The 24,107-nt window shown below is 32.3% G+C and overlaps 4 protein-coding genes across 5 annotated transcripts; 2 read left to right on the top strand and 2 right to left on the bottom strand.

Annotated features, from left to right (window-relative positions):
• Window positions 1-2,669: 2,669 nt before the first annotated feature.
• Window positions 2,670-5,544, top strand: LOC108339276 (11-beta-hydroxysteroid dehydrogenase 1A). The gene is made up of 6 exons (XM_017576416.2): window positions 2,670-2,927; window positions 3,041-3,233; window positions 4,332-4,417; window positions 4,524-4,655; window positions 4,768-4,932; window positions 5,146-5,544. Exons 1-6 carry the CDS (start codon window positions 2,745-2,747, stop codon window positions 5,431-5,433), a joined length of 1,047 nt encoding a protein of 348 aa, XP_017431905.1. The 5' UTR covers window positions 2,670-2,744; the 3' UTR covers window positions 5,434-5,544.
• A 257-nt stretch (window positions 5,545-5,801) lies between these two features.
• Window positions 5,802-10,100, bottom strand: LOC108331265 (recQ-mediated genome instability protein 1). 2 transcript variants are annotated; one of them, XM_017565950.2, is made up of 8 exons: window positions 9,477-10,100; window positions 9,149-9,319; window positions 8,655-8,800; window positions 8,344-8,477; window positions 7,508-8,235; window positions 7,077-7,187; window positions 6,863-6,991; window positions 5,802-6,725 (listed from the first exon to the last, which is right to left on the bottom strand). In XM_017565950.2, the coding sequence occupies exons 1-8, from the start codon at window positions 9,894-9,896 to the stop codon at window positions 6,561-6,563; spliced, it is 2,004 nt and encodes a 667-aa protein (XP_017421439.1). In that variant the 5' UTR covers window positions 9,897-10,100; the 3' UTR covers window positions 5,802-6,560. The 2 variants fall into 2 exon arrangements, 1 of the variants encoding a protein (XP_017421439.1); XR_008246435.1 differs by lacking the exon at window positions 5,802-6,725 and having other exon boundaries at window positions 6,932-6,991; window positions 7,077-7,157; window positions 7,241-8,235.
• Window positions 10,101-11,989: 1,889 nt separating this feature from the next.
• Window positions 11,990-17,050, top strand: LOC108324343 (DEK domain-containing chromatin-associated protein 1). Its single transcript, XM_017557283.2, has 11 exons — window positions 11,990-12,493; window positions 12,638-12,671; window positions 14,188-14,267; window positions 14,413-14,472; window positions 14,667-14,777; window positions 14,862-14,942; window positions 15,342-15,398; window positions 15,511-15,952; window positions 16,222-16,319; window positions 16,409-16,439; window positions 16,534-17,050. Exons 1-11 carry the CDS (start codon window positions 12,173-12,175, stop codon window positions 16,677-16,679), a joined length of 1,461 nt encoding a protein of 486 aa, XP_017412772.1. The 5' UTR covers window positions 11,990-12,172; the 3' UTR covers window positions 16,680-17,050.
• A 3,763-nt stretch (window positions 17,051-20,813) lies between these two features.
• Window positions 20,814-21,604, bottom strand: LOC108325337 (auxin-responsive protein SAUR71). Its single transcript, XM_017558399.2, has one exon. The coding sequence runs from the start codon at window positions 21,426-21,428 to the stop codon at window positions 20,973-20,975; it is 456 nt and encodes a 151-aa protein (XP_017413888.1). The 5' UTR covers window positions 21,429-21,604; the 3' UTR covers window positions 20,814-20,972.
• Window positions 21,605-24,107: the final 2,503 nt, after the last annotated feature.

Genomic DNA, 24,107 nt, shown 5'->3' with positions numbered 1-24,107 from the left:
ATTAATAATATTATAATTATTTTATCATACACATAAATAACACATGTAAATGAAATGACACACATAGATGAATCTATATCTATTTTGACACATCTAACTATCACATATTCATAAAACTAACTATTTTGTCATATATGACTATTAATTAAGTGTTTTTGAAATCAAAATTATTTGAACACATTCAATTAATACTTATTTAACATTATTTAAAATCATAATTATATACTTATTTGACGTATCTAAATAAATATGTAACCGTTGTAATCGAAACAAAAATATTTAAAATGAGTCGCTATTTTATTTGTGAATATAAATACTTAAATATACTCGAATATCATTTAATTGTGAATATAATAAAAATAATTTTGAAATAATAATAAAAATTATTGTCAATTCTTTTAACTATATATTTTTTAAAGAATTTAATTTATTCACCCAAAGGGTCTTATAAAATAAATTCAAATTTAAGTAATTTTCTTAAAAGGGTTTAAAATGTAAAAAAGAGCACAAAAATATTGACGGAGTATATTTTTTTTTCACTAAAAGATAATTATGTATCCACCACTGACCGAAAGCCAATGATACGCTCTTTCCTTTTGGTTCTTAATTGCGTAAAAAATGCTCAAAATTATACATGGAATACACAATATAATCCTTTTTTTGACAATAAATACAAAAATATATAAGTACAACTTAAATTTGATTTTAATAATAAATTTGTATAATTATAAAAAATTTAAGTTAATAGAAGACACGTTAAAATTTTAAAGAATAATAAATTATATAAGAGATCATTTAAGATGATATAGAATATTCTATTCTAATATAATATAATTGAATGCTTTTTATATTGTTAATACTGTCTTTCAAGATGAAGCTTAGTAATTTTATTTTGTTATAAGAAAATAATTCACTTTTTCACAAACTAAATATTATATATATATATATATATATATATATATATATATATATATATATATATATATATAATTTGAGATAATCACTGCGTGTGCGACAAAGCAAGGAGCATTACATCTAAGTAAAAGTCCGGATCAGGTTTCCTTCTCTACAATTAAGAAAAATGATTATTTTGTTTAATATAATTTTAAATAAGATTTTTCTTTTCAGTTTTTTCCTCATAATTTAATGTTTAAGTAATTTTCAATATATGATAAAAATAAAAACAAAGATATAATAGACAAGAAAAATTATAACATCTTGAAATTAAAAATTAACTTCGAAAAAACATCAAATTATAAAAATAAAAAATAAAGAAAGTGGTAGAAAATAGTAACTGCCATGTGAGAAAAAGAGAAGAAGAAAGAAGAAAAATTCTTCCATCAATATGTTTTTATTTTTTAATAAAGTGCTCGATTTATATTTAAAGAAATTACATATTTATATTTAGTCTAATGTTATTATAGTCACTTTATAACTTTTAGGAACCACAAAATTGTATTTATTTTGCTAATAACTAATCTATTTATTATTACATAGGTTTTGTAAGGTCTAACGAATATGTATATAATGTTGTGAGGTTAAAAATATTTTATTAATATTATTCGATGTTTCGAAATCATGTAAATTTTGACACATTTAAGTAATATAATTATCTATTTTATGATATTATACCTATTTTGTCCTGCTTAATTACTACGTGAAAATACATATTTTGACAAATCTAATTTATGTTAAGTATAAATGTGAAAGTATTTATTTGTCATGTTTAACAAATACATGAACATTATTATAAAACTATATCAATTTTAATACATCTAATTAACATGTATCTCATGTCTTGAAACCATAGTTATTTGTTATGTTTTACTAACATGTAACATTTTGAGACCACATCAATTTTGATAATCTAACAACATGTATTTAGCATCTTGAGGTCATACCTAAGTATGTAACTCTAACTATATGAGGCCAAACCTATTTTGTCACGTCTAACTACCACACGTTAATGAGGTTATACCTCTTTTGATACATTTACATATATTTAGTATCCAAAGACCATACTTATTTGACACATCTAACTAATATGTTTATAACATTCAAAGATCACACTAATTTTAACATATCTAAATAACGCGTTTGTGAGGTTTTGACTAATACGCGTTTATGAGATCATATCCATTTTAACACGTCTAACTATCACATATTAATGAGATTATGCCTATTTTGTCACATGCATAAATAACACTCGTAAATGAAATGTCATACATAAATAACACATGTAGACGAGACCATACCTATTTTGTCACATACTACTATCACATATTCATGAAATCATCTCTATTTGATCACATTCAATTAATACTTATTTAACGTCCTATAAGACCATACTTATTTGTCACATCTAAATAACAAAGTACAAACCAACTTTGGCACATCTAACTAACACGCATCTTAAGACAATTTTTTGACACATCTTATTAACATTAGATTATATTTATTAGCACATATTAATAACATTCATTTTAAGAGTATATTAATAAACCACGTGTTTATGAGAATATACGAGATTATACTTATTTAGTCACGTAACTACCACGTGCTAATTAAACCATACCTATTTTATCACGTCTAACTATCCGTATTAGAAGGGAAAAAAAGCTCTATGTGTTGCTTACCTCCATGTAACATTAAATGCGAACATTAAAGAGTTCAAAATAAAGACTCAGGTTGAGTGACTCTTTCATGTGTCTTGTTTGGTCTCTCTTTTTTCTTCCACCAAAACAATGGTTTTCATTCATGGAATGTTGAACATTCTCGTTCCCCCTCTAAGCCTGGCTATTCTACTGCTTATTTTACCACCATTTTTGTTATTCAAGATTCTCCGCTTCATCGTAAGATCAATTTTTAAAGAGAATGTAGCAGGAAAAGTGGTACTTATCACTGGGGCATCCTCGGGCATAGGCGAGGTACATTCTTGCATGTTTTAAACCATTTTTACCTTTTAACTACCTATTGTTTTTTGTAATTCACTAAGTGAAATTGGTTTGTTTGTGGGTTTTTTTTTATTTGTTTCGAAAAGCACCTAGCATATGAGTATGCCAAAAGAGGGGCGTGTCTAGCACTTGTTGCCAGAAGAGAAAATCAAATCAAAGAGGTTGCTAGCAATGCCAAATTGCTTGGATCCCCTGATGTGATCACCATTACTGCTGATGTTTCAAGACCTCAAGATTGTCGACGATTCGTTGAGTCAACAATCAACCACTTTGGACGATGTAACTTTTTCTTAATCTTATATTTCATGATAATAGAGTCCTTTAACAAGTTTATGCTAATAAGATATATAATTTGTTGATCTTATGGTGCACCCCGAGTATGGATGGTAAAAAATATTCATGTTTGCCGGTAATTCGTAAATAAAATCCACAAAGGTACCCACAAGTATTTATTACCCATAGATAGCAGATAATGTGTATTTTAATTATCTCTTATAAACTGATCGGGATACGGTATCATACTATCTATACGGTATGTATCCATTATTCGAAAAAAATAAAATAAAATAAGTATATTTTATTAAATTTAATTTAATTAAAATTAAAATTATTTTATATTTTCTTTGATTAAATTTAATTAAAATTGAAATTTAAGTTAAATTTTATTTTATTTATTTTGGGATTTTATTTTAAAAATTTATAAAATCTTTTTTTGAATATCCATGAATACCTACGTGTTTTAAAATACTCACATATTTTTTAAACAATCGACATATAACGAGAGAATAACGAATGAATTTTTTTTTTTTGTGAATTGAGTAATAAATAAGTACTGTATGTATGTATCTTATCTGATCTTTTATCATCTTTAACTCATAAGTTTGTGTGTTTAAACATATTTTGAATTTCCTTACGGCCAAAACACCCACACATATGAGTGTATGACTCCCAAAGGCTAAAAAATTGAGGGTGCATGATGTTTAATCCTAGCACCATATCTTTATTTTCGTAGTCGACTTTGGAAGTTCAGTTGGTCAAATTTCCTTCAATTAGAGTAGTCGAAAGGCATTTATGATAACTAATTATTCACTTATCATAATTAGCTACAGACAAACATTCTAAGAAATTAAAAAATGATATCACCGAATGAACACACACTTAAATTGTCGTTTTTCTCTAACAGCACAATGAAACATCAAGAAGTGCTTATATAGGTCTCTCATGTACTTGCGCTAGTTCCTAACATTGATAACAACCCACAACAGAATTAACCAGAGTGATGAGAAGAGTTAGTATTTTTGTATATAAATGTCTCATGCTTTGATTTGGATGTATGTTTATGGTTAATCAGTCGTTGAATATTACCCTTTTTTGCAGTGGATCATTTGGTGAACAATGCCGGAATAAATGCTCTCAGCATGTTTGAGGACACCGCTGATATCACAAACTTTGCACCAGTAATGGTAAAGAATTTATCTATATTAACTCTTCTCTGCAGCTGGTTAAGAGGAATAGACTGTGAACATTTCCAATTCATCACTTTCAGATGATAAATCTTTTATTTAACAGGACATTAACTTCTGGGGTTCTGCATATAGCACTTACTTTTCAATCCCTCACCTCAGACAAAGCAAAGGAAAGATCGTAGCAGTAGCTTCTTATACTGGATGGATGCCTGTTCCGATGATGAGTATTTACAATGTAACAGACGAGACCCTATCAACAACCCAATTAATTAAGCTTCTGTTATGATATATTTCTAGTTTCAATCTGTAGCCTATAATGACAATTTATAGCTTTCTGAATTCTTTAGGCCAGCAAAGCAGCAGTGATCAGCCTATATGAGACTCTGAGAACTGAATTGGGAAGAGACGTAGGAATAACTATAGTCACTCCAGTGTTGATAGAGTCAGAAATGTCTCAAGGGAAGATCCTATCCAAGGATGGCAAGATGGTTTTTGATCAACAAATAAGAAATGTAAGCTATATTTACTTTTAAGACAAAACTTAGATGCAATTTTGAAAATGCTTTTCGTTTTATTCCTTAATGTTCTAATCAGAATTTCAACTTTGCTTCTATAACTCGTATAGTTGAAAATGGTTCATGTTTTGTGCTTGCTTTTCATTGTGAAGATTTGGTTCTCTTAACGCAGTGCTTTATTAATTTATTCATTTGGTTTATTGGCAACAGATGAAAGTTGGTGTGATGCCCATAAAATCAGTGACAGAAGCTGCCAAAGCAATTGTGAATAGCGTTTGCCGTGGGGACTCGTATTTGACCGAACCAGCTTGGTTTACGACAACGTTCTATTGGCAGATATTTTTCCCTGAAGTGTTAGGGTTTTTTAACCGCCGGTCACTCACTTCGGAGTCTTCGGTGGAGGATCCATCTAGCAGCAAGAAGGTCCTTGATCTTAAACTCTTACAGAAATATATAAATCCTAAGTCAGTGAGAAGTCCCAATATCAAACCCAACTAAACATCAATTTTATATTACAATCTGGCCATGCCATGTTAATGTGGAAATGATATCTATTGTAAGCTATTTCACCTTCTGAAAAAATAAAAATCATTTGTGGCGTGGCATTAAGTGTTTCTGGTTATTCATATGCGTAGATTGGTAAGAAAATAGTAGACAACGTTCTCTCAGGTTCTAACTGTTCTTAAAGGAAATCAACTGTCACTCTTATCGCTCAGTTAATGGTTAAGATCACGAAAATCTTTTCTGTTTTTATTTTGATTATAAAAATCTTATTTCCAAATTCAATGAGTATTTCATACAATAAAGAAGAGGTGAAACAGTTTTTATTAATCTTCAGAGCTACTCACCAGAAAAATACTTCAGAGTTGTTCCCAAACATATACATTTATGACTGTTATAATCACTTTAATATCGGAGGTACATTGATAATGAAAATGCCAGAGCAAACTTTACAAAAACTACTTAAGATTACGTGTAGCAAAGCTAAAATCCACTACAGAAGTTACATTTCAAATTACAAGAACAAATCACATGGCCATTCATGAATTGCAATACATCCTTAGGTGTAGATATAGACAATGTCATCCGACAAATAAACCTCCAATGGGAACACCTTTACACCAAGAACAATGAAAATATACAAAGCCACTCCGTGCTTCACCAGTGGTTTATATACCAGGCAACCTTTAATAACATTATAATCTTGATTCTTTCTTCTTTCCCCCAAAGTGTCACTCGTCTTTTTTCCAATTGAGGGTGCTAATGCCATGTTAGGTCCACCTACCCCGATTTGACGAAAATGAACACCAACTTTTCCCCTGGCTAATATTACATGCATTTCTTACATCTAAAATTCATGGATAAAAGTTGAACCTTCCAGTCACAGAATACCAGAATACAGGTTGGTTCAGCAAAAAATGCTCTCTCACATCGTCATTCTTCGATGTTCATCTTAGTTATGCAGGGTCTCGGAACTCGAGTATTATGGTGGAGTGTGCTGAATGGTACTACATTCATCATGATATTAAGGTCTGCAATGCTTACATTTTATTTGCTTGGTGATATAATCATTTGGAGCACAACTTTGTCCAGGCCAAATTACAAAATGCCAGTCATTCACATAATTACGGGGATAATTCAATCGGATCCGTAGGGTTTTGAACTAGTGGAGGTTGAAGAGACTTCAGCCTTCTCAGAAGTAACCATGCATCAGACTGAGGACAACCTTGACTCATCTCTAGAGCAAGTGGAAGGGTTTTTTTTTTATTGAACTCCACAAGAATTATTCCCTAGACAAAAAACGTGAAGATGATAATTAACAGAATAAAAAACGATTATTGATTTGTAGTCAATCCAGCTAACTGCGTAAAACTTGCAAGAATCTGTCAGATTCCCGTGTATCTACAGCTAGAGAATTTTTATTTACCTCAAAGTTTGCTAAAAAGGCTTGAAATTTACGCATTGTATCCTTCATTTGGTGGACAATCTTTGTGTCAGGGGAAGAAAGAGCAGCAGTTACCTCCTCAGGAGAATAACCAATTCCTTTCTCTACAACCTAAATTATTTATATCAGCGATCAACTCTTACAGTTAAAAGATAAAGACCATGGGATAAAAGCTTGAAATCTAGAGCAAACTCACATTATGATCGACAAGGATTTCAGAAATAAGGCTACCATCGTCTACATACGCCTGAAGTTCATATGTTGTCCTTTTCTTAAACTGGAATCCTTTTACACCAGTCAAAAAACACTACAAAAAATATACACTTACACTTAGAAAGAATGAAGATTGCAAAAACTTACTTAAGCGTCAGTTGGAAGAATGAAGACATGCTCCGAAGAAAATTCCACCCAAGAGCCAATTTCACCACAGAACAGCAACAAATGGCTCATATTCAAATCTCAAACTCAAACATATATGACACATAATATAAAGAGGATAGAAAACAAACAAGAGGATTCGGACCACAGAAATTAATACTGTAGTAAAACATGTTGGTAAGTCGTCATTCCAAGGTTCCAGCTACTCATACTCAAAAACCAAATGCACCAGATAGTTTATCATCTTACCTTGATTTTCCCCTGAACGGAAGGAGCTTCCCCCTTCATTTTAGCCCACTTGACTGACAAACTAGCTATGTATGTGAAAGGAACCTCTTGGTCTCTAGACAGTATGAGTGGATGGTTAAGGGCATCAACCATCTGGACATCGCTAGTGTTTAAAGCAGTGGATGAGGTTCTATGCAGAAGAGTAGTATCTGTAGCAACAGGAGTTCTATCTGAATCTGTCTCAACATTGTAAACAACAGGAGAGCACTCAATACCTACAGCATTTTCTGGTGTTATATTAACTGTGTCAATATGTGCAGCTGCAACATTTGAATCCATGTTAGAAGACCGATTGTCAATAGAACATTCCCTTGCATTAGAAGCATCTATGTGCATCTCCTTGGCCTTTGAGATTACAGAAGAGAGCTGGTTAGACATAGGAGTAGCATGGAATACAGGATTGGTATCCCTAGGCGTATCCACATTCATGGCGTTGGAATGTGATGACATGCAGTGTATTGAATTAGCAGGAGGACTGTGTGCACCCATGGACAAAGTGTCTTCAGTTGTTAAGCTGTTAACAGTGCTAGGTATGCTTCGGCCAGCACCTGTAGTTAAATCACTGTGTGCACCCATGGAATGTGATGACATGCGGTGTATTGAATTAGCAGGAGCACTGTGTGCACCCATGGACAAAGTATCTTCAGTTGTTAAGCTGTTAACAGTGCCGGGTATGCTTCGGCCAGAACCTGTAGTTAAAACATTCGTGAAGAGACAAAGTTGGGAAATTGTCAACATCATAGATGTGAACTACCATCCACACACATAAACACTTTTATTTGTAACACAAAGTGCACCTTGGTTGTTTTCTTGGGAAGAAACAGTACTGTGCAGTGTGGAGCCATTGCACGCACGATTATCAACCCCACCTGGAGGCCATGCAGCAAGTGTTGCTCTGGTAGCTAAAGGAGGGAGCTCTCCATTTTTGTTTCTGCATGAGGACAATGAAGACCACCAAATCAGGGTTTACCTATATGCAGCAAAATTGCATATGGTAATAGTATAAGGCAGCAAAAAAGTTTTCACCAATGTAGCTTCCACATTAAGACATCATACAACTTTCAATTGCACAGTTTGGTCCAAATAAACAAATTGCAATAATTGGTACCTTTTCCCCCTAGGTGGCTTGTTTATTTCTTCAACCAGTCGTTTTCGAGCAGCATCCAGCTCCTCAACCAATCCCCCCAAAACTTCAATGACTTCAGGGACCAACATTAGAAGTCCACGACGCACATGTACATTAGAGATAGCAACCTACAAGTATCAAATAAACCCCTTTACATCACTATCAGTGACAAGTAACTTAACCAAAACACTTAAGCTAGTCAGACGTGTGGAAATGATAAACCAAGAGATTGCATATGGAAGTGAAAAACCCAAAGAGAACCAACCACACACAAAAACAAGAAAATTAAGAATAGACCGAATAGGAGTTTCATCCCGATAATCCGCTACATAAAAGCATGCATTAATAGATCACATAGATTACCAAAGTTAAACGCCAATTCTAATCGGAAAATAGCACCACGCAGCCTAGAGAACTATATTTAAGGTTTATCCCATCCAAATTAAAGGAAGGGGTGCCACAACAGAGAAAGAAACCTTCAAACCAGAAGGGGCACAAACTTCAAGCGCTTTGATAGGCCTATACTCCATTCCAAAGACTCTCTGAACACCATCAGTCATTGACAACTTGAGGCACCTCTTAGGTCCAGGAGGTGCTTGTTCGTATCTTCCTCGTAGGGGACAAGTGATATTAATTATTTCATCAACCTACAACCATGAATTGAACATTGCGGTGAAAATACACAGGTCTCCAAATCCCACAAATAAAAATTGACAGCACTTACGTATCAAATCAGCGGAAAATACATATCAACAAACCATCTAACACAATTCAACATTGTACCAGCAAGAAGAAAGTGCCCACCTGCAAAACGTAGGGACCAGGGAGAACGCGAAGGTGCATGGAATCGACGGCGGGAGGGAGCACGCCGGCGCCACATAAATTCATGTCGGCGAAGAGGAACTGCTCGAAACAGCGTTTGGCTTTCGCGGCAACGTCGAGGTGTTCGAAGGACGTAACAGAGACTTGGAGTTGGCGGAGACAGGAAGCGAGCCATCCTCTCTTGAGAGACAGACCGAGGCGGCGGAGGAAGTCAGAGACTGGACAGGAAGGGGAAGGCGGAGAGAGGCTTTCAGCGACGTCGATGAATTCGTCGTCGGATATTTCAACGGGAACCTCCGGAAAATGTGGCTGTGGCTGTGGCCGTGGTTGGGATTGGGGTTGGAGTGGGTGTTGTTCTTCTTCGTCGGTGTCGGAATCGAGTCTGAGACGGCGTACGGGCATTTCTGCAATAATTTTTGAAAATGTGAAGTGGCTCTCTTAGAATGAAGAGGGAATTGGGTCTCTCTACTCCACTCTCCAGCGCGCGAGGGATTGAAAACTCTGGTTTTTCGTTTTCGCTCCTAAAGTTGGGCCTAACACCTCCTATTTTTTTCAAAGGATACCATTTTGTTTCCTTTTCTTCCTACTCTTTGTTTCCACTCTTAGGTGCCCAACAATGGTTTTCCACTCAGATTATTATAAACCCATTTGTTATTTAATTAAAAAAAGTTATTTGTTTAAGCTTTTTTTATAAAAAAAATATTAAATATGACATTATCTACATATGTATGTGAACATCTCACATCATTATGTTATTTGAAGTATATAACAAAACATCAACATGTATGTGGTTATGTTTTGTAGGAAGAGTTTTACTTTAACATTTACGATTATCTATAAATTTAACGTCAAATAATGATATCCATGTTAACTTCCCAATTTTACCATTTTTTTCATGCTTTCTTATATTCCATCTTTTGTTAAATCAAAATACTTTTTATTAATTTATCAAATACACTCAATAAATATCAAAGATAAAACAAACATACTCAAATACAAAACAATGAAAAAATAAAATAAATTTAAGGATTAATCAAAATAAAAACTATAAATGAATTAATTTTCTTTACAAAATTTAACACAAATAAAAAAGGTAGAAAATGAACGTGATTACATTACTCATTATTGTATTTATATACAAGATATATGTATGTAACAGAAAAATCTAATGACAAATTGATTTATGTCTATGAATTAAGAGAGATGAGTAAGTCAATAGTTCTAATTTAACATTATGAATGAGGTGGAAGAATAATTATTTCAGTAATGTGAACATTAGATTACTAATGGTGAGGGAGAAATATACAAAATAGACAAATTTTATAATTAATTTAATATTCACGTCAAAATTTATAAAAATAGCATAACTACAACCGTCTTTTTGTTATTTGTTGTAAAATTGTAGATACTCATCAGGTATTTATATTTTATTTGTTAATAGAAAGAAAAGAGAATATGTGTAAGCAACTTATTTAATATTATATATATATATATATATATTTAAAAAACAAAATATTTAATTATGTTAGAGCATACAATAAATTTATTTTTCACCATTTAACTTTATGTAAGAAAAACAAAACCAAATACATATTCACTAAAAAATACAATAAAACTGCAAAATTGATCCAAATTAAACTGCACAAATTAATTTTATTTTAAATTCTATTTCAATTGAACCACATATAATTTTTACATTAATTTTAAATATATTTTTGAACTGAAAATCAAATAAAAATGCACCACAAATACCTTTACAGTTAACTACACAAGTGACTTAGTCAATTTTATTCATTTTTAAAATGGTTGAATTGAATTCACAAACAAATTTAAAACTATAAAATTTATTTGTCTTTTAAGTTTTATTCTTGAAAACTATATATTGTTTACATTAGTACAAGTCAAAAGAATATTTTATAATTTTATATACAAAAATGAAATAAAAAAATTGTTTATACTGTATTGGAGTGTAAACTTGAAAAAAAAAAGATAAAGGAAGATTTTTAGAAGAGGAAAGGGTGGTGTGTATAGAGACAATTGTAGTTGAGCAGGATTATCCCCATCACTTTTTTTTTTTTTTGTATTTACCTTTGTTTTATTTGAATTACATGTAAAACAGGAAACTGACAAAAATAAAATTCAAATAAGAAATTAGAGTGAAGCAAGGAGAGTTATTTTATATTTTTTTTCTGAAATAAACAATGAAAAAAAGTTATGTTTTATCTTAAATAATAATAATAAAATTAAAATTCTTAATTAATGATAATAAAATTTAAACCAATTTATTATAATAAGATAATTTGGCTTTTTATAAATATATAATTTTCTATTATTTTAAAAATAGTTATATCAATTAAATCATTCCAGAAACCATTTTTACCCTCTTTACAATTCAATCAAAGGGCAGTCTCTAATTATTTTAGGGTTAATTTATTGATATTTTGTTTTTTTTTTATAGTGAAGAAAAGAAGGTGAGTGTCACCGCTCAGAAAATTGGCACAAAATTTGAAAAACCAAAGAGCGCGGTTTTGTTTCCCTCCAAATTAATTTCACCATTTCCCTCTCTATCTGTCTCTTCCAATCACAATCCTACCATTCTTTCCGATCTAATCATAACTCACTCTTCCCTCTCCACTGCTCAGAGTTTCACTCTCTTCGCAATTCAACTTCTCTCAACAATGTCTTCTGAAACCCTAGAAAACGAGAGGTCACAAGCGGAAGAAGAAGTCCAAGCTGAGGAAAATCACACCGAACAAGAAGACACTCCGATGAAGAACGACGTGAGCGAAAACGGAGATGTAAAAGAAAAGGACGAGGTAGAAGAAGAGACTGATGAGCGTGACGAAGCGAAGTCTAGCAAGTCACCAGAAGAAAGCGGTTACGCTACGCCAACTACTAAGAGACCAACTAGGGAGAGGAAAACGGTGGATAGGTACACTGTTTCTTCGCCCGATAAGTTTCACAAGTCTTCCTCTCTCAAAGCTTCGTCAATTGAAAAGGTACATACAGCAATATATGGTCTGTTAATTTGTATGTTTTACTTTTGGTGTTTTTTTAGAGTTCATATTGCACTTCTCTGTTGTGTCGAATTAATATAACAACTGTTGGATTTGATCGTCTGAATGAATCTCTTTGGGTTTCAGGGCAACGGTACGCAGCTCAAGGACATTCCAAATGGTAAGGCCTCTTGTTGTTACATGGATTTGTGAGTTTATGGAGTCCGTAGTGTTAGACACCGCGTGCTCTTGTTGATGTGTTATTCTTTCTTCGAATTTATTTCGGCAATTGTATACTGCCCTGAGTTAGTGGATGGAGTAATTTGTAAATGTTGTCTACAGGGTCTTTTGGACTAGGTTTGTGTTTTTAGGACCTGCGTGTTTAATTGGTCACACGGAGATTTTCTGGTTGAAGAGAAAGTGATCCATGAGAGATGTAAAGTTTTAATGTCTCAAGGGACGGGAGACAAGAAAGGGGTTAATATTATGAATAATATTACATAGCAAAAATCTTGACTTTTTTCTTCCAATTTTTAACTTAAATGACCAACTTAAGCATGTCATTCATGGTGACATGTTTAAGGTCTATATTCATCATATTGTGACTATAACTTGGTATCAATCACCGAAGACAGAAACTTCATGGCAACAACCGAGGTGGGAGAAATGTAAATATCATAGCAAAATGACCTGAAATTTTGATACCAAAACCCCAAGGTCACATCCATGGAACGATGACTAGATTAGATTCCGTTATTTTTTGTCACTTGTGCGTTCTCTCCATTAGGTTAATATTAATATCTTCAAAGTAGTTACGTGTCTCATCAAAATAAACACGTATTTCTTCAGTTTTAGGATTCAAGAAATGACTTTGTGCTTGCGTATACCATCTTTGTTTGCATTAGGCTTTTGGCTTGTCTTGTTTCTTTACCTCCCTTTACTGCAATGGCTTCACGTGTGGCCATCTCCATGTCAATAATTAATATTGGTTACCATAGGATTTTAAATGTGCAGGATTTCATTGACATTTGTTCAACACTCATCGTCTGACCTCTATGATCTTCCAAGATCTCCACAAACTACTTCCTTTCGTAAACTAGTTTGTTTGGAATTCCCCTGGGGCCTAAGCAAAGCTACTGCTAAGAGCCCAAAATGCCTTCCATGCATGAATTCGTTTTAATGTTTGCTCTGGGCAATTGGATATACAGTTTTGGAAGTTAAATTCATGTTTTTCTGAACTCTGCTAAAGTTTGTGAAGTGTAAGTTTAAACCAGGAATATTCAGGTTGGGGGTAAATGAAAAATTAAACTCAAGATAGCAAATATTATAGTGTTCATTTAACACAATCTGCTCAATGGATATCACCTCAAATTGCTAAATTTTAATGAAGACACTCCTATGGAAAAGTATGTGTTTCAACTTTCCCTGAGATTACGTTGTTAATTTTCAATGAGATGTGCTTCCGCTGTTTCATGCAATGCAAAATTGAATATCCGTGCTGGCTTTTCTTCTTCTTTAAAGTACGCATTTTGACGTGTGAACGGTGAACTGAGGAATTGCATATTTCAATTCTGCTATGCATTCACTATCTCGGTGGTGATGTTTTACGGATTTCCAAATTGGTAGTATGCTTTATATTCTTTATGCCATGTTTCTCTAAGCCGCGTGTTTATGTTATTTACATCTATACTTTTCAGTGGCTTTCAAGTTATCAAAGAGAAAAGCTGACGAGAACCTGCATGCGCTTCATAAAATACTCTTTGGGCAAAGGGGAAAGGTGTAACTCAGTTCTTCAGATGTTTTGCCATTATTTATTTGACTTTTTTTTTTTCGTGCCTATGTTTTTATGTTAAGAGACGGGCAGTATAAGACTGGATACTGGCTGTTCATTGAATACTAGTTACATTTTTTGTTTTGTTTAGGCAATCGCAGTAAAGAGAAATATAGGACTGTTTTCTGGCTATGTGTGGACTGACAATGAGGTATGGTTGCATCATATACTGTACTTGTGTTTTATTTCTGATTGTGCAGATAAATCTTAATCGAATTTGTTGTTGTATTGAAAATTTTGTTAGTTAATGTATTTTGGTTAATTGTGCATTTTGCCTTCAAATTTTGAATGCCGGAGTCTGCTATTAACCTGCTTAAACTGTGGTTACGTAATTTTTTTTGGCAGGAAAAACTGAAAGCAAAGACAAAGGAGAAGATTGAGAAATGTGCGAAAGAAAAGTTGGTGGACTTCTGTAATGTGCTTAATATTCCGATAAATAAGACCACTATGAAGAAAGTAAAAGTTTATCTAACATTTTTCCATCCTTGTATTGTAACAATTGCTCTTTATAAACAAGTTATGATCAATGTGGCATTTCAGGAGGAACTGTCTGCGAAGTTGTTTGAATTTTTGGTGTCCCCGCATGCTACAACTGATGTTCTTCTAGCCGACAAAAAAATGGTAATTTTGTTCAACATTATTGTATAAGGATAATAATTAATTAAGGTTCTTGTAAGTCGTGATTGACTTTATCCTCTGTTACTAGTATATTCGTGTTATTTTAAATTGTTTATTCCAACCTAGTATCCTGAAATTAGCAAATTGAAGAACCAAGTGCCAGACCTGAGAAATTCAACCATGTGATTGGAAACTGATTTTGTCTGAATTTCGCCATATTCAACTTGGGATCTCTGAAACCATAATTTAATTTCAACAGTTAAATCAATCAAAATAGCTAGGTAATGATGTCTGCCCTGTATTATTGTAACTGAGTCTTAATTCGTTGTAAAAATATGGTGTTATATGTTCGACCTTTTTTATATTGCCGTGAGTTTTTTCAAGCTTGGTTTTATGTTTCAGAAAGGTAAAAAGCGAGGCAGAAAGCCAACCCCAAACAAATCTGAAACACCTGCCAAGGTGTGTTGTTATACTGTTACTTGAAATTCATTCTGGCTTGCTGCATTAGTTATAACATGCTTAACAATGTTTTATCTTCTGTTTTATTTCTTTATATTTAATCTGGTTTTAGAAGCAAAAGAAAACCTCAATAGCTCGGAAAAAGCAAAAGCAGTCTTCTGATGTCGAGGAGAGTGATGTATCTGAACCTTCCGAGGCAGAAGTTGATTCTGAGGAAGATGATGTTCCAAAAAGTGAAAGTGATCATGATGACGAAAACATGTCAGAGAAAGAGGAAGATAAAGAAAAGGCTCACACTGGGTCTTCGACGAAGACTCTGAATGAAGACCAAGACGAACCAGCAAAGAAGACTACTACAGTAGAGACAACCAAGAGCAATGAAAAAACTCCAAAAAGATCTACTTCAAAAATAGCTCGTAATGTCAATACTTCGAAGTCCAAGCAGTCTACTTCCAATAAACAGAAAACAGTAAGGGAAAACCAGAATTCGAAAAGGAAGGTTGCAGACAAAAAACGAACAGACAAGTCTTCAAAGGCTTCAGTTAAGGATGGAGGTTGGATCTTTCTCATTGTAGTTGATAACATCATCTGTACTAAATCTAATGCCAGTTGCCATAAGTTGTTAGTTGCTCGAAAGTATTTTTGGAACCTATGATCACGTTTGCTCGAGTTTTCCCTGAAAAATTTTATCCTGTAATATAACTGTTTTATGCTTGGACAAATTACATAAAATGTCAATTTTATATGACTGATAGTTTCATGATGTATACCTGTGCTGTCTTATTTTTTCATTCTTACCATTGGATTCTTATGTCATTGGCAGGAAAAGGTAAACGTAGCGAGAAAGCTGAAGACGGACCTAGTAAGAATGAAATGCATCGAGTGGTAGTTGATATTTTAAAGAAAGTAGATTTCAATACGGTGAGTAATGTTTTTTTTTTCTGCCATTTCATGTGTTTTTTAGCATAATGATTTTTTTAATATTTATTTATTTACATTTCTTGATGCAGGCAACTTTATCCGATATCCTGAAACAACTTGGTATGATCTGTTTCTCTAAATTCTCCCCTAACCCCAATTAAGAAGTGTGAAATGATTTTGTGGACTGGGCTCTTCTGTAATGAAATGTTGGCAGGTACTCATTTTGACGTGGATTTAATGCATAGAAAAGCAGAGGTGAAGGATATAATTACAGATGTAATTAATAACATGTCAGATAACGATAAGGAGGAAACATCAAATGTTGGAGACGATGACGGTGAAGACGAGGAATTGTTGTAGTATCATAGTTTAAGTATCTGGTTCATTCCGCAGCTAAATTCTCTTACCATGGTTATGGTTACGGTGGCAGCCGTCTCTTTCCATAATAGGTATTGATGAATATTTGTTGAGTGGGACCCTTTTCCATTATAGGTATTCTCAACTTGTTGGTATTTCCTAGCTTTAACCCCGTCCTGTTTATTATTGAGGTTACCTCAATTTTACTTTGTATACTGAATAGGTTTTATTTACGTGGGTGTAAACAATATTGCCTTTTGAATCAGAACACCGTGCAATATTTTAATAGCTCGAACCCAGATTATGAGTCTTTCATGAGACTCTTGTGAATTTGTGAAGACTTTCCTAATTCATTGCTGATAAGCATTTGAGCCTTATATCTATGGAAAATTGTCTTGATGAACAGCTATTTAGTGCTACGGATTATTTATTGTAGAAATTAAACATTAACATCGTTAAATATTTTATGTGTGATTAGTATTTTTTGTCTTTCTAAAGCAATATCATTAGAATTTGATATTAGTTGGTTAAGAATAAATTATTTTTACTTATACTAATCAATCTAGTTACATTGATAGAAAACTCTGATTTTATTGTGAACATTAAGAATAAACACAATTCTTTTTGTATAAAATTTGACTTGGCTTACAAATTTCTTTAAAACATTATTTTATTAAAAAAATTAAACGTTTATTCAACTTTATATTTTACTAGTTTAAATATAATTATTTTGTACTGTAATATTTTATTTTATTACGTGCTTTGTGTGTACAGAGTATTAAATTCAATATTAATCATAAAAGGGAAATTCAATTACGTATCTTGTTCTTTTTTTTAGGGTGTTTGCTTTTAGTATGTTGTTCCTGAGTAATAACTGCTTACACTTGTTTACATAAACTTGGTTATCAAAGTCTCATTATTTTATGTATCGACTTAAGCTCAATTTCTTTTATGTAAGAAAATAAATTATTTTAGTCTCTTAATTTTTTTTTCTTTGTACTATATAAACAAGTCTGAAGTGTCATGATTAAATTAATATATAAAATTTCTACAAAAATAACATAATTTGAGTATTTTATTGTTTAAATTATTCTTTTAGAATTAAGTTAGGTTCAAACTTAAATTTTAAACTAATGTTGAAATTTACTTTAACTATTGTTAGAATAATTTTCAACAATTGATGAAATGATTTGATTAATCTAGATATAATATTAACTACATTATTACATGTAACATCCAAAAAATATAGTATAAAACCATATACGAGAGTCATCACATCTTAATAATAATACATATCAGTTTTCTACATAACGATATACGATTATGGCCGAACGGCCTTACATAATAGCAGGGAATAAAAAACTAATGCTAGTTACCACTAGACCGAACGTTTTTACAAAATACACTATTATCGCACGGTCTTTACAAAAAGGAAAGCCAACACCAGATCAAACGCTTTCAGGGTTCGGCCTTCACTTCCGTTACATCTTCCAATACTTCTTCCAGCAGCTCTTCTCCTTCTGCTCACATCCACACGGATGATCATTGCAACCGGACAATGACAGGACGCACAACACAGACAAAATGATAAACAGGGTAAGCTTATGTAATTTAATTTATTCAATCACAACATACAACATTCATAACAAAACCAACAACGACCACATCATAATTCATACATCCATGCATGCAAATAACGAGCTCATGACTCTGACTGTCCAGACTGTATGAATCCTGTGTAGCTATGACGTTCGTGCACCCAGGTGATGTAGTAGCTGGGATACCCTCAACAGCTGCCACCCGAGGTTGATCCGTTCCGTCCAAGTTAACCTTATGGACTAGGACCTCCTGCCATTCCCACACATGACTTACTCCTCTCAAAATAAGAACGAGTAATCATAGAATATCAAGATGAACGTCCGCTAAGCTTTGCCCACATTCATACTTTACCAATCAATAACCACTTCCTGAGATATTCCTCCCTGGAATACTCGTTCATAATCACGCTATTTCATTCACATCACATGTCAAACTCCATTAAAATCAATCATTAACACATTCGACTGAAATACGATCACACTCTCTCATTACCTCGTAAATTCGACTGGAATAACACTTCTCAGAAACTAATGTGACTGGGCGTTACTTATTAACCTAAATAAACAGACCACTAAGAGTTCAAAACGGACGTCACGAAGCCTAGGCCGAGTACTAAGACTCTAGGCCAAATACCTTTTAAAGACCAACACTGTTTGATGCACGATATTAATACTGATGAGAAACTATGAGTAACAAACGTTATAGAGTTTGAATGAAGACTCTTATTCTAAACCCGGTAATAATATATATTATAGAAAACAAGACACAGCGCTTGGTTTAAGACCGTGCCCCTGTAGAAACCGAATACTATTGAACGAGCGCTGGTCCAAGACCAAGTGATTATCAGGAACGAGCGCTATTGAGACTGAACACTTGGTCCAAGACCGATCACTAATAAACTTACAAAAACGAAGGAATATATATATATATATACACACACACACACACAATTGAGCCATCACTTATTCTGAATGAAAAAGAACGATAACGTCTACGACCGTAAGTAATATATATAACACATTTACTAAGATGTTTAGGAAGTCTAAAGAAGAACTTAATATAGACGGACGCTCAAAGGGGAACCAGAATGGTTAATACGAACTCTCGGTCAAAGTTTAACAAATCCTATATAGTATTACAGGAAAACTCTTAGATTTTATCCCCAAGACATGAGACTCAGGTAACACCATGTACTCCTAAGAAGAACCGAACGCTCGTTAACCACTCTCGACCATACTACCACCTTTACTCAGAATACCCCAATTTGAATATCAAGTCCTATCTCAACTCAATTCATAACATATATCAGTCATCCATACAAACATCCAAACAAGCGGTACGTACATATTTCATATTCATCCAATAATCCAAACAACATATCATGCAAACATACCAACGTTCAAACAAGAATATTAATCAAATTATATAAGCTTCCCTTACCTTTATACGTAACCGAACGCTCAACGAAGTAGAATAGATCTTCCCTCTACCAAAGAACTAACGTTCGATACTCCCGTTTTAGGAGCACTGAACCAAACAGAAAAACCAGAAACACTCAGAATTATACTATCTACTCAGGCGACCAGAAATAGAGGGTTGTATGCAAGACTTAAACGAACGTACTAGAGAGAAAGAAACTCACCGGCTCAGTTTAAATGGAAGCTCTTGACGTCGGAAGTGTTCCAGCGGTGCCTGAGAGGTGATCGGAAGAAGAAATGATTAAGATTTCTTAGAAAGAAGGAGGAGATTTTAGAGAGAAGAAGGAGAAAATGGTTTCAGCAGGGTGAGGAAGAAGAAAGGCATGCAGAGAAGTGACACGACATTTGAAATTCGGCCTTAAATACTGTCATCGCCCAAAATGAACGGCCATTCTCCTGCAACCACATGTTCTCCACTAACTGAGACACTCACTCACTTCTTGACACATGGATCCCACTACTTAGAGTTTTAGATGTGTTTTAATGGAGTCTGAAAGATAATATAAAGTAAATAAAACTCAACTTTAATCTTAATAAGAGGAAAATATATATATATATATATATATATATATATATATATATATATAATAAGAATGTGAGGAAAGAGTACGAAAAAAATAAGAAATAAGAAAACAAGTACTAAGAACTTCAAATTCCTACTTTATAAATATAATTTAAAATTGTCTAATCATATATTATTTTAAAACAATTATTTTCTAATTTTTTTCATCAAAACGCACGGGTAAGAAGTAAGAATATAAAAAGAGAGGATATTTTTATACATTAAATTATTAGAATGAAAAGAAGGAAATAGAAGAAAAACCTCGGAGGAACACTGGTACTTTACCAAACCCAAAACATGAAGAAAAATCAATTAAAAAATGAGGGGTCATACTGGATAGTCTTCGCAGTTGACTATCTCGTTCCCGTGTATTTGGTCTGATTTAATTTAAAATAATTTATTTAATTCCAAATATTTAACTAGAATCGAGAGTTGGAATGTTCTGTTAATAAAATAAAACCTGAGTCAGTTCAAAATTAATTTATTTTCTTTCTGGAATCAATTTTATATTTGGAACAATCCAACCCTAGATCCTTTGCCAAGAACTGCTAACAAACATCAAAACTGATGAACTCACCAAAAAATTTAAACTAAAACAAGCATGTTCTAATCTACCATATGTTCCTTTTTCATATCGTCGAATCTGTTTCAATAATCTCAATTCACAAGGTTTTCATAATAACAATCAGAGAAAGACCCTCTCGAATATCTACATCTGGTATCAGAAACTGAACATGAATTGTGCCTGTAACTACGAGAACCCATAACACCTTCTTCCGCGGTGCCGATTTCCATCTCCGTCAGTGCTTCACAGAACAAGTCAACGTGGCAAGGGAGACACAAGGGACCATCGTTTCTATACCCATATTCTCTCTCAGCACCATCCAGAAGCTCTTTGAACAAAGGGTGGTTCGCTATCTCGATCTTGATAACGAATCTCTCTCTCTCGGGTCCAACGTAGACACAAAGACAACCTTGTGGAGCCACACAAGCCTTCTTCCTATGTTGTCTTTCTTTGTTTCTCAATCTGCCATAGCTTCCACTTACGCTGTTCTCCGGATACAATCTCTTGCTTCTTCCCAGTACTCTCTTCCACTTCTTCACAAACTCCATTTTCTTACTCTTAAACTACTTCTATATATATACACAAGAAATGTGTTCAACTTTATGCAGAAATTATATATATAAGCGAGAGATGGAATACTGGGGTGGCAAGAGAATGATGATGAGCTTGTGTTTGTGGAAGTTAAGGTTGGTTTTCTTATATATAGAGAAGTTGGTTCCTTCAATGGCTGTCGGTCCTAGTCTTTGTAATTCTTGTCAGTTTGCGCATGCTGTGGATTTTGATCCTTTTTTTTAGACTAAGTATAGGATGTTGTGGCGGAAAGGGAAAGATACCCTCTTGTTTGGACTAATTAATTGCAAGTGCTATGTAAAAACAATTAACATATAAGACCTATCTGCGTGGAAAGAGTCAAATGTTTGATAAGCAATCTAGTTTAGTTTAGGATTTTGTATAACATGGGTTGGCTATCATTGTCTACCGTCAAAGGCTTTGAATATTTTATTAATATGGTATTTGGTGAAAGGAAATTAAGCTGTTAATAATTAACACTGTGCTTTTATATTGGGAATACAATATATATTATAGCAGTGAATTGTTCTACTGGTGTGAAATCGCTCGTAGCAGTTTACAATGTAGAAAACTGGTAAGAGGAAAGTCAAGGCTGGTTGGTGGGTGAGAACTGGGAGAACAACTTCTTACGCCGCAACCTAAGAATAATCAACCCAAAATAAAAAGTAAAAGCTTTCGGATTATAATATTTTTCATAATATTTTCTGTTAAGAAAGTTTATTTTTTGTAATATTTAGGGGATATAATCACATTTTACATCATTTGATCAAAAGAGTTATAGATCGTATCATCTTTCCACTAATTCTAACATGAGAATTTAAGAATGTAAGTACACAATAATATCATAACTTAAATTATTAACATTTACAAAATAAATTTTAACTATTAATCATAATATAATAATTTAATATACAAAAATAATAATAATTTTAATTTATTCAATTACAAATTAAAAAATATTTATATTATACTTTTAATACATATATAATGACGAAAAATTTTAAAAATTTAAATTAAAAAAAGGGTTGGTGAACCAATCCATCGACCTATTCTTTAGTAAACGGATTAAAATTTTTAACTTGTTTTCTTATAACGGATTTATCCAATGCACCTTATTTTAATGGGCAAAAACGAAAAAACTTACCTATTTTATCACTTTTTCTTAGTATATAAAATAATTGATACAATATTTTAATTTTTATAGTAATATAATAATCTATAACTAAGTAACAATGACGATATGTTTTATTACATATATAAAATGAGTTGAAATTTTGTTTATGTAAAAAAGCATATTTTTTTTCCTTTTAAAGTTTAAAATTAGTATAATTTATTTTTAGTTTCATATCATACTTGTTAGCATGTTGAAAAAAAAATTAAACTAATAATTCAAAACGTGACACTAGACAGTTGTAATTTAAAAAGATAAAATAAAATAAAAGTCCTTTATCTATATTGAAATTAACAAAATAAATATAATTTAAAATATAAAATTAGTTAAAACTAAAATAGTATATTTTGCATACACTAAAATTAAAACTTTTATGTTTCATATGATTACAAAATACTAACTTTAGATATTAGAAAAATAATTTAAAAAATTAAATTGAAAACTAGTTCATTTTACACTCAAATCTGTTTCTCTGTATTCTTATTTAATTTCTAAAAAATATTGGAAGAAAGATAAAGTGGTCCGCGCAAGTTGTCGTTTCTGACATGTGGTAAACGTATAGTGATCTTATTCCTAACTTTACTTTCGTTTTATTGGGAAAAACATATGACTTTTTATTAAGCCTTCTTTTGTGTCTATCTTTAAGTCAACTGTCGAATTTATTTTATTCGCTTTCTTATAATACAATTTTAATCTTTATTTTAATTTAATTAATTATTGATGAAAAAATATATATACACTATTCATATAATTAGATAGGCAATAATATATGTTTTTATATTATTACGTTCAAAAGTGTATGATCCAGTTTCATGAACTGATATGTTTATTCTGTAATTTTTGTGAGTGTCTAAATACGATGAGAATTAGCTCGTGTTAAAATGGGTTTTACATATTATTCTATTTAGTTTGATAGTTAAACCAGTTTAACTTACAATTTTACATGTCAACATAGTTGAAGAAAAAAACAACAACTTAATTGCTTATTTTAGCTGAAACTTAAGAGAATTTGGCCCTTTAATTATTATTGTCCTTTTTCTTTTAAATATTTTTTAGGTTTAGTTAATTTTTCATGTTTGTTTAATTTTTTTTTAAATATTAACTTGCATGCTGTGCGAACCACCTGGCATGTTTGTCCATTTATTTGTAGATAAGTTCAATCTTTCTCTTTTTTAAACTTGTATTTCCATCCATAAAATTTCTTATATAAAGTCATGTGTTTATAAGAAAGACTGGTTTTGATAATACTTTAGAAAATAAATTGTATTTATTATGTACAATAAACTTAATTGAGAATAGGGGTGATTATAATGTACATATTTCACATTCATTTTATATTAAATAAAATAAATTAGATTAAAAATTTAAATTTCATTAATAATATCTAAATTCAACTTTGTATTTGTGTTAAGTCTTATCTAACTTAACATGAGTTTAAATTCACTTAACATAAATTACACTTAATCAAATCAACTTCGTCTATGAA

This window comes from Vigna angularis, chromosome 1, assembly GCF_016808095.1.
Source record: "Vigna angularis cultivar LongXiaoDou No.4 chromosome 1, ASM1680809v1, whole genome shotgun sequence".
Classification (NCBI taxonomy): Eukaryota; Viridiplantae; Streptophyta; class Magnoliopsida; order Fabales; family Fabaceae; genus Vigna; species Vigna angularis.
Note: the sequence above shows the minus strand (reverse complement) of the source record. Positions and strands in the feature narration are given on the sequence as shown.

What these genes read in the sequence shown, in the direction of transcription:
- LOC108339276 (XM_017576416.2), top strand. Translation starts at nt 2,745, where the DNA reads ATGGTTTTCATTCATGGAATGTTGAACATTCTCGTTCCCCCTCTAAGC. An exon ending in AATCAACCACTTTGGACGAT is followed by an intron (nt 3,234 to 4,331) that starts GTAACTTTTTCT and finishes CCTTTTTTGCAG; the next exon opens with TGGATCATTTGGTGAACAAT. An exon ending in TTGATCAACAAATAAGAAAT is followed by an intron (nt 4,933 to 5,145) that starts GTAAGCTATATT and finishes TATTGGCAACAG; the next exon opens with ATGAAAGTTGGTGTGATGCC.
- LOC108331265 (XM_017565950.2), bottom strand. Translation starts at nt 9,896, where the DNA reads ATGCCCGTACGCCGTCTCAGACTCGATTCCGACACCGACGAAGAAGAA. An exon ending in GTGCCCCTTCTGGTTTGAAG is followed by an intron (nt 8,801 to 9,148) that starts GTTTCTTTCTCT and finishes TGATACTTGTAG; the next exon opens with GTTGCTATCTCTAATGTACA. An exon ending in TTCCCAAGAAAACAACCAAG is followed by an intron (nt 8,236 to 8,343) that starts GTGCACTTTGTG and finishes TTTTAACTACAG; the next exon opens with GTTCTGGCCGAAGCATACCC.
- LOC108324343 (XM_017557283.2), top strand. Translation starts at nt 12,173, where the DNA reads ATGTCTTCTGAAACCCTAGAAAACGAGAGGTCACAAGCGGAAGAAGAA. An exon ending in GCTCAAGGACATTCCAAATG is followed by an intron (nt 12,672 to 14,187) that starts GTAAGGCCTCTT and finishes TATACTTTTCAG; the next exon opens with TGGCTTTCAAGTTATCAAAG. An exon ending in CGATATCCTGAAACAACTTG is followed by an intron (nt 16,440 to 16,533) that starts GTATGATCTGTT and finishes AAATGTTGGCAG; the next exon opens with GTACTCATTTTGACGTGGAT.
- LOC108325337 (XM_017558399.2), bottom strand. Translation starts at nt 21,428, where the DNA reads ATGGAGTTTGTGAAGAAGTGGAAGAGAGTACTGGGAAGAAGCAAGAGA.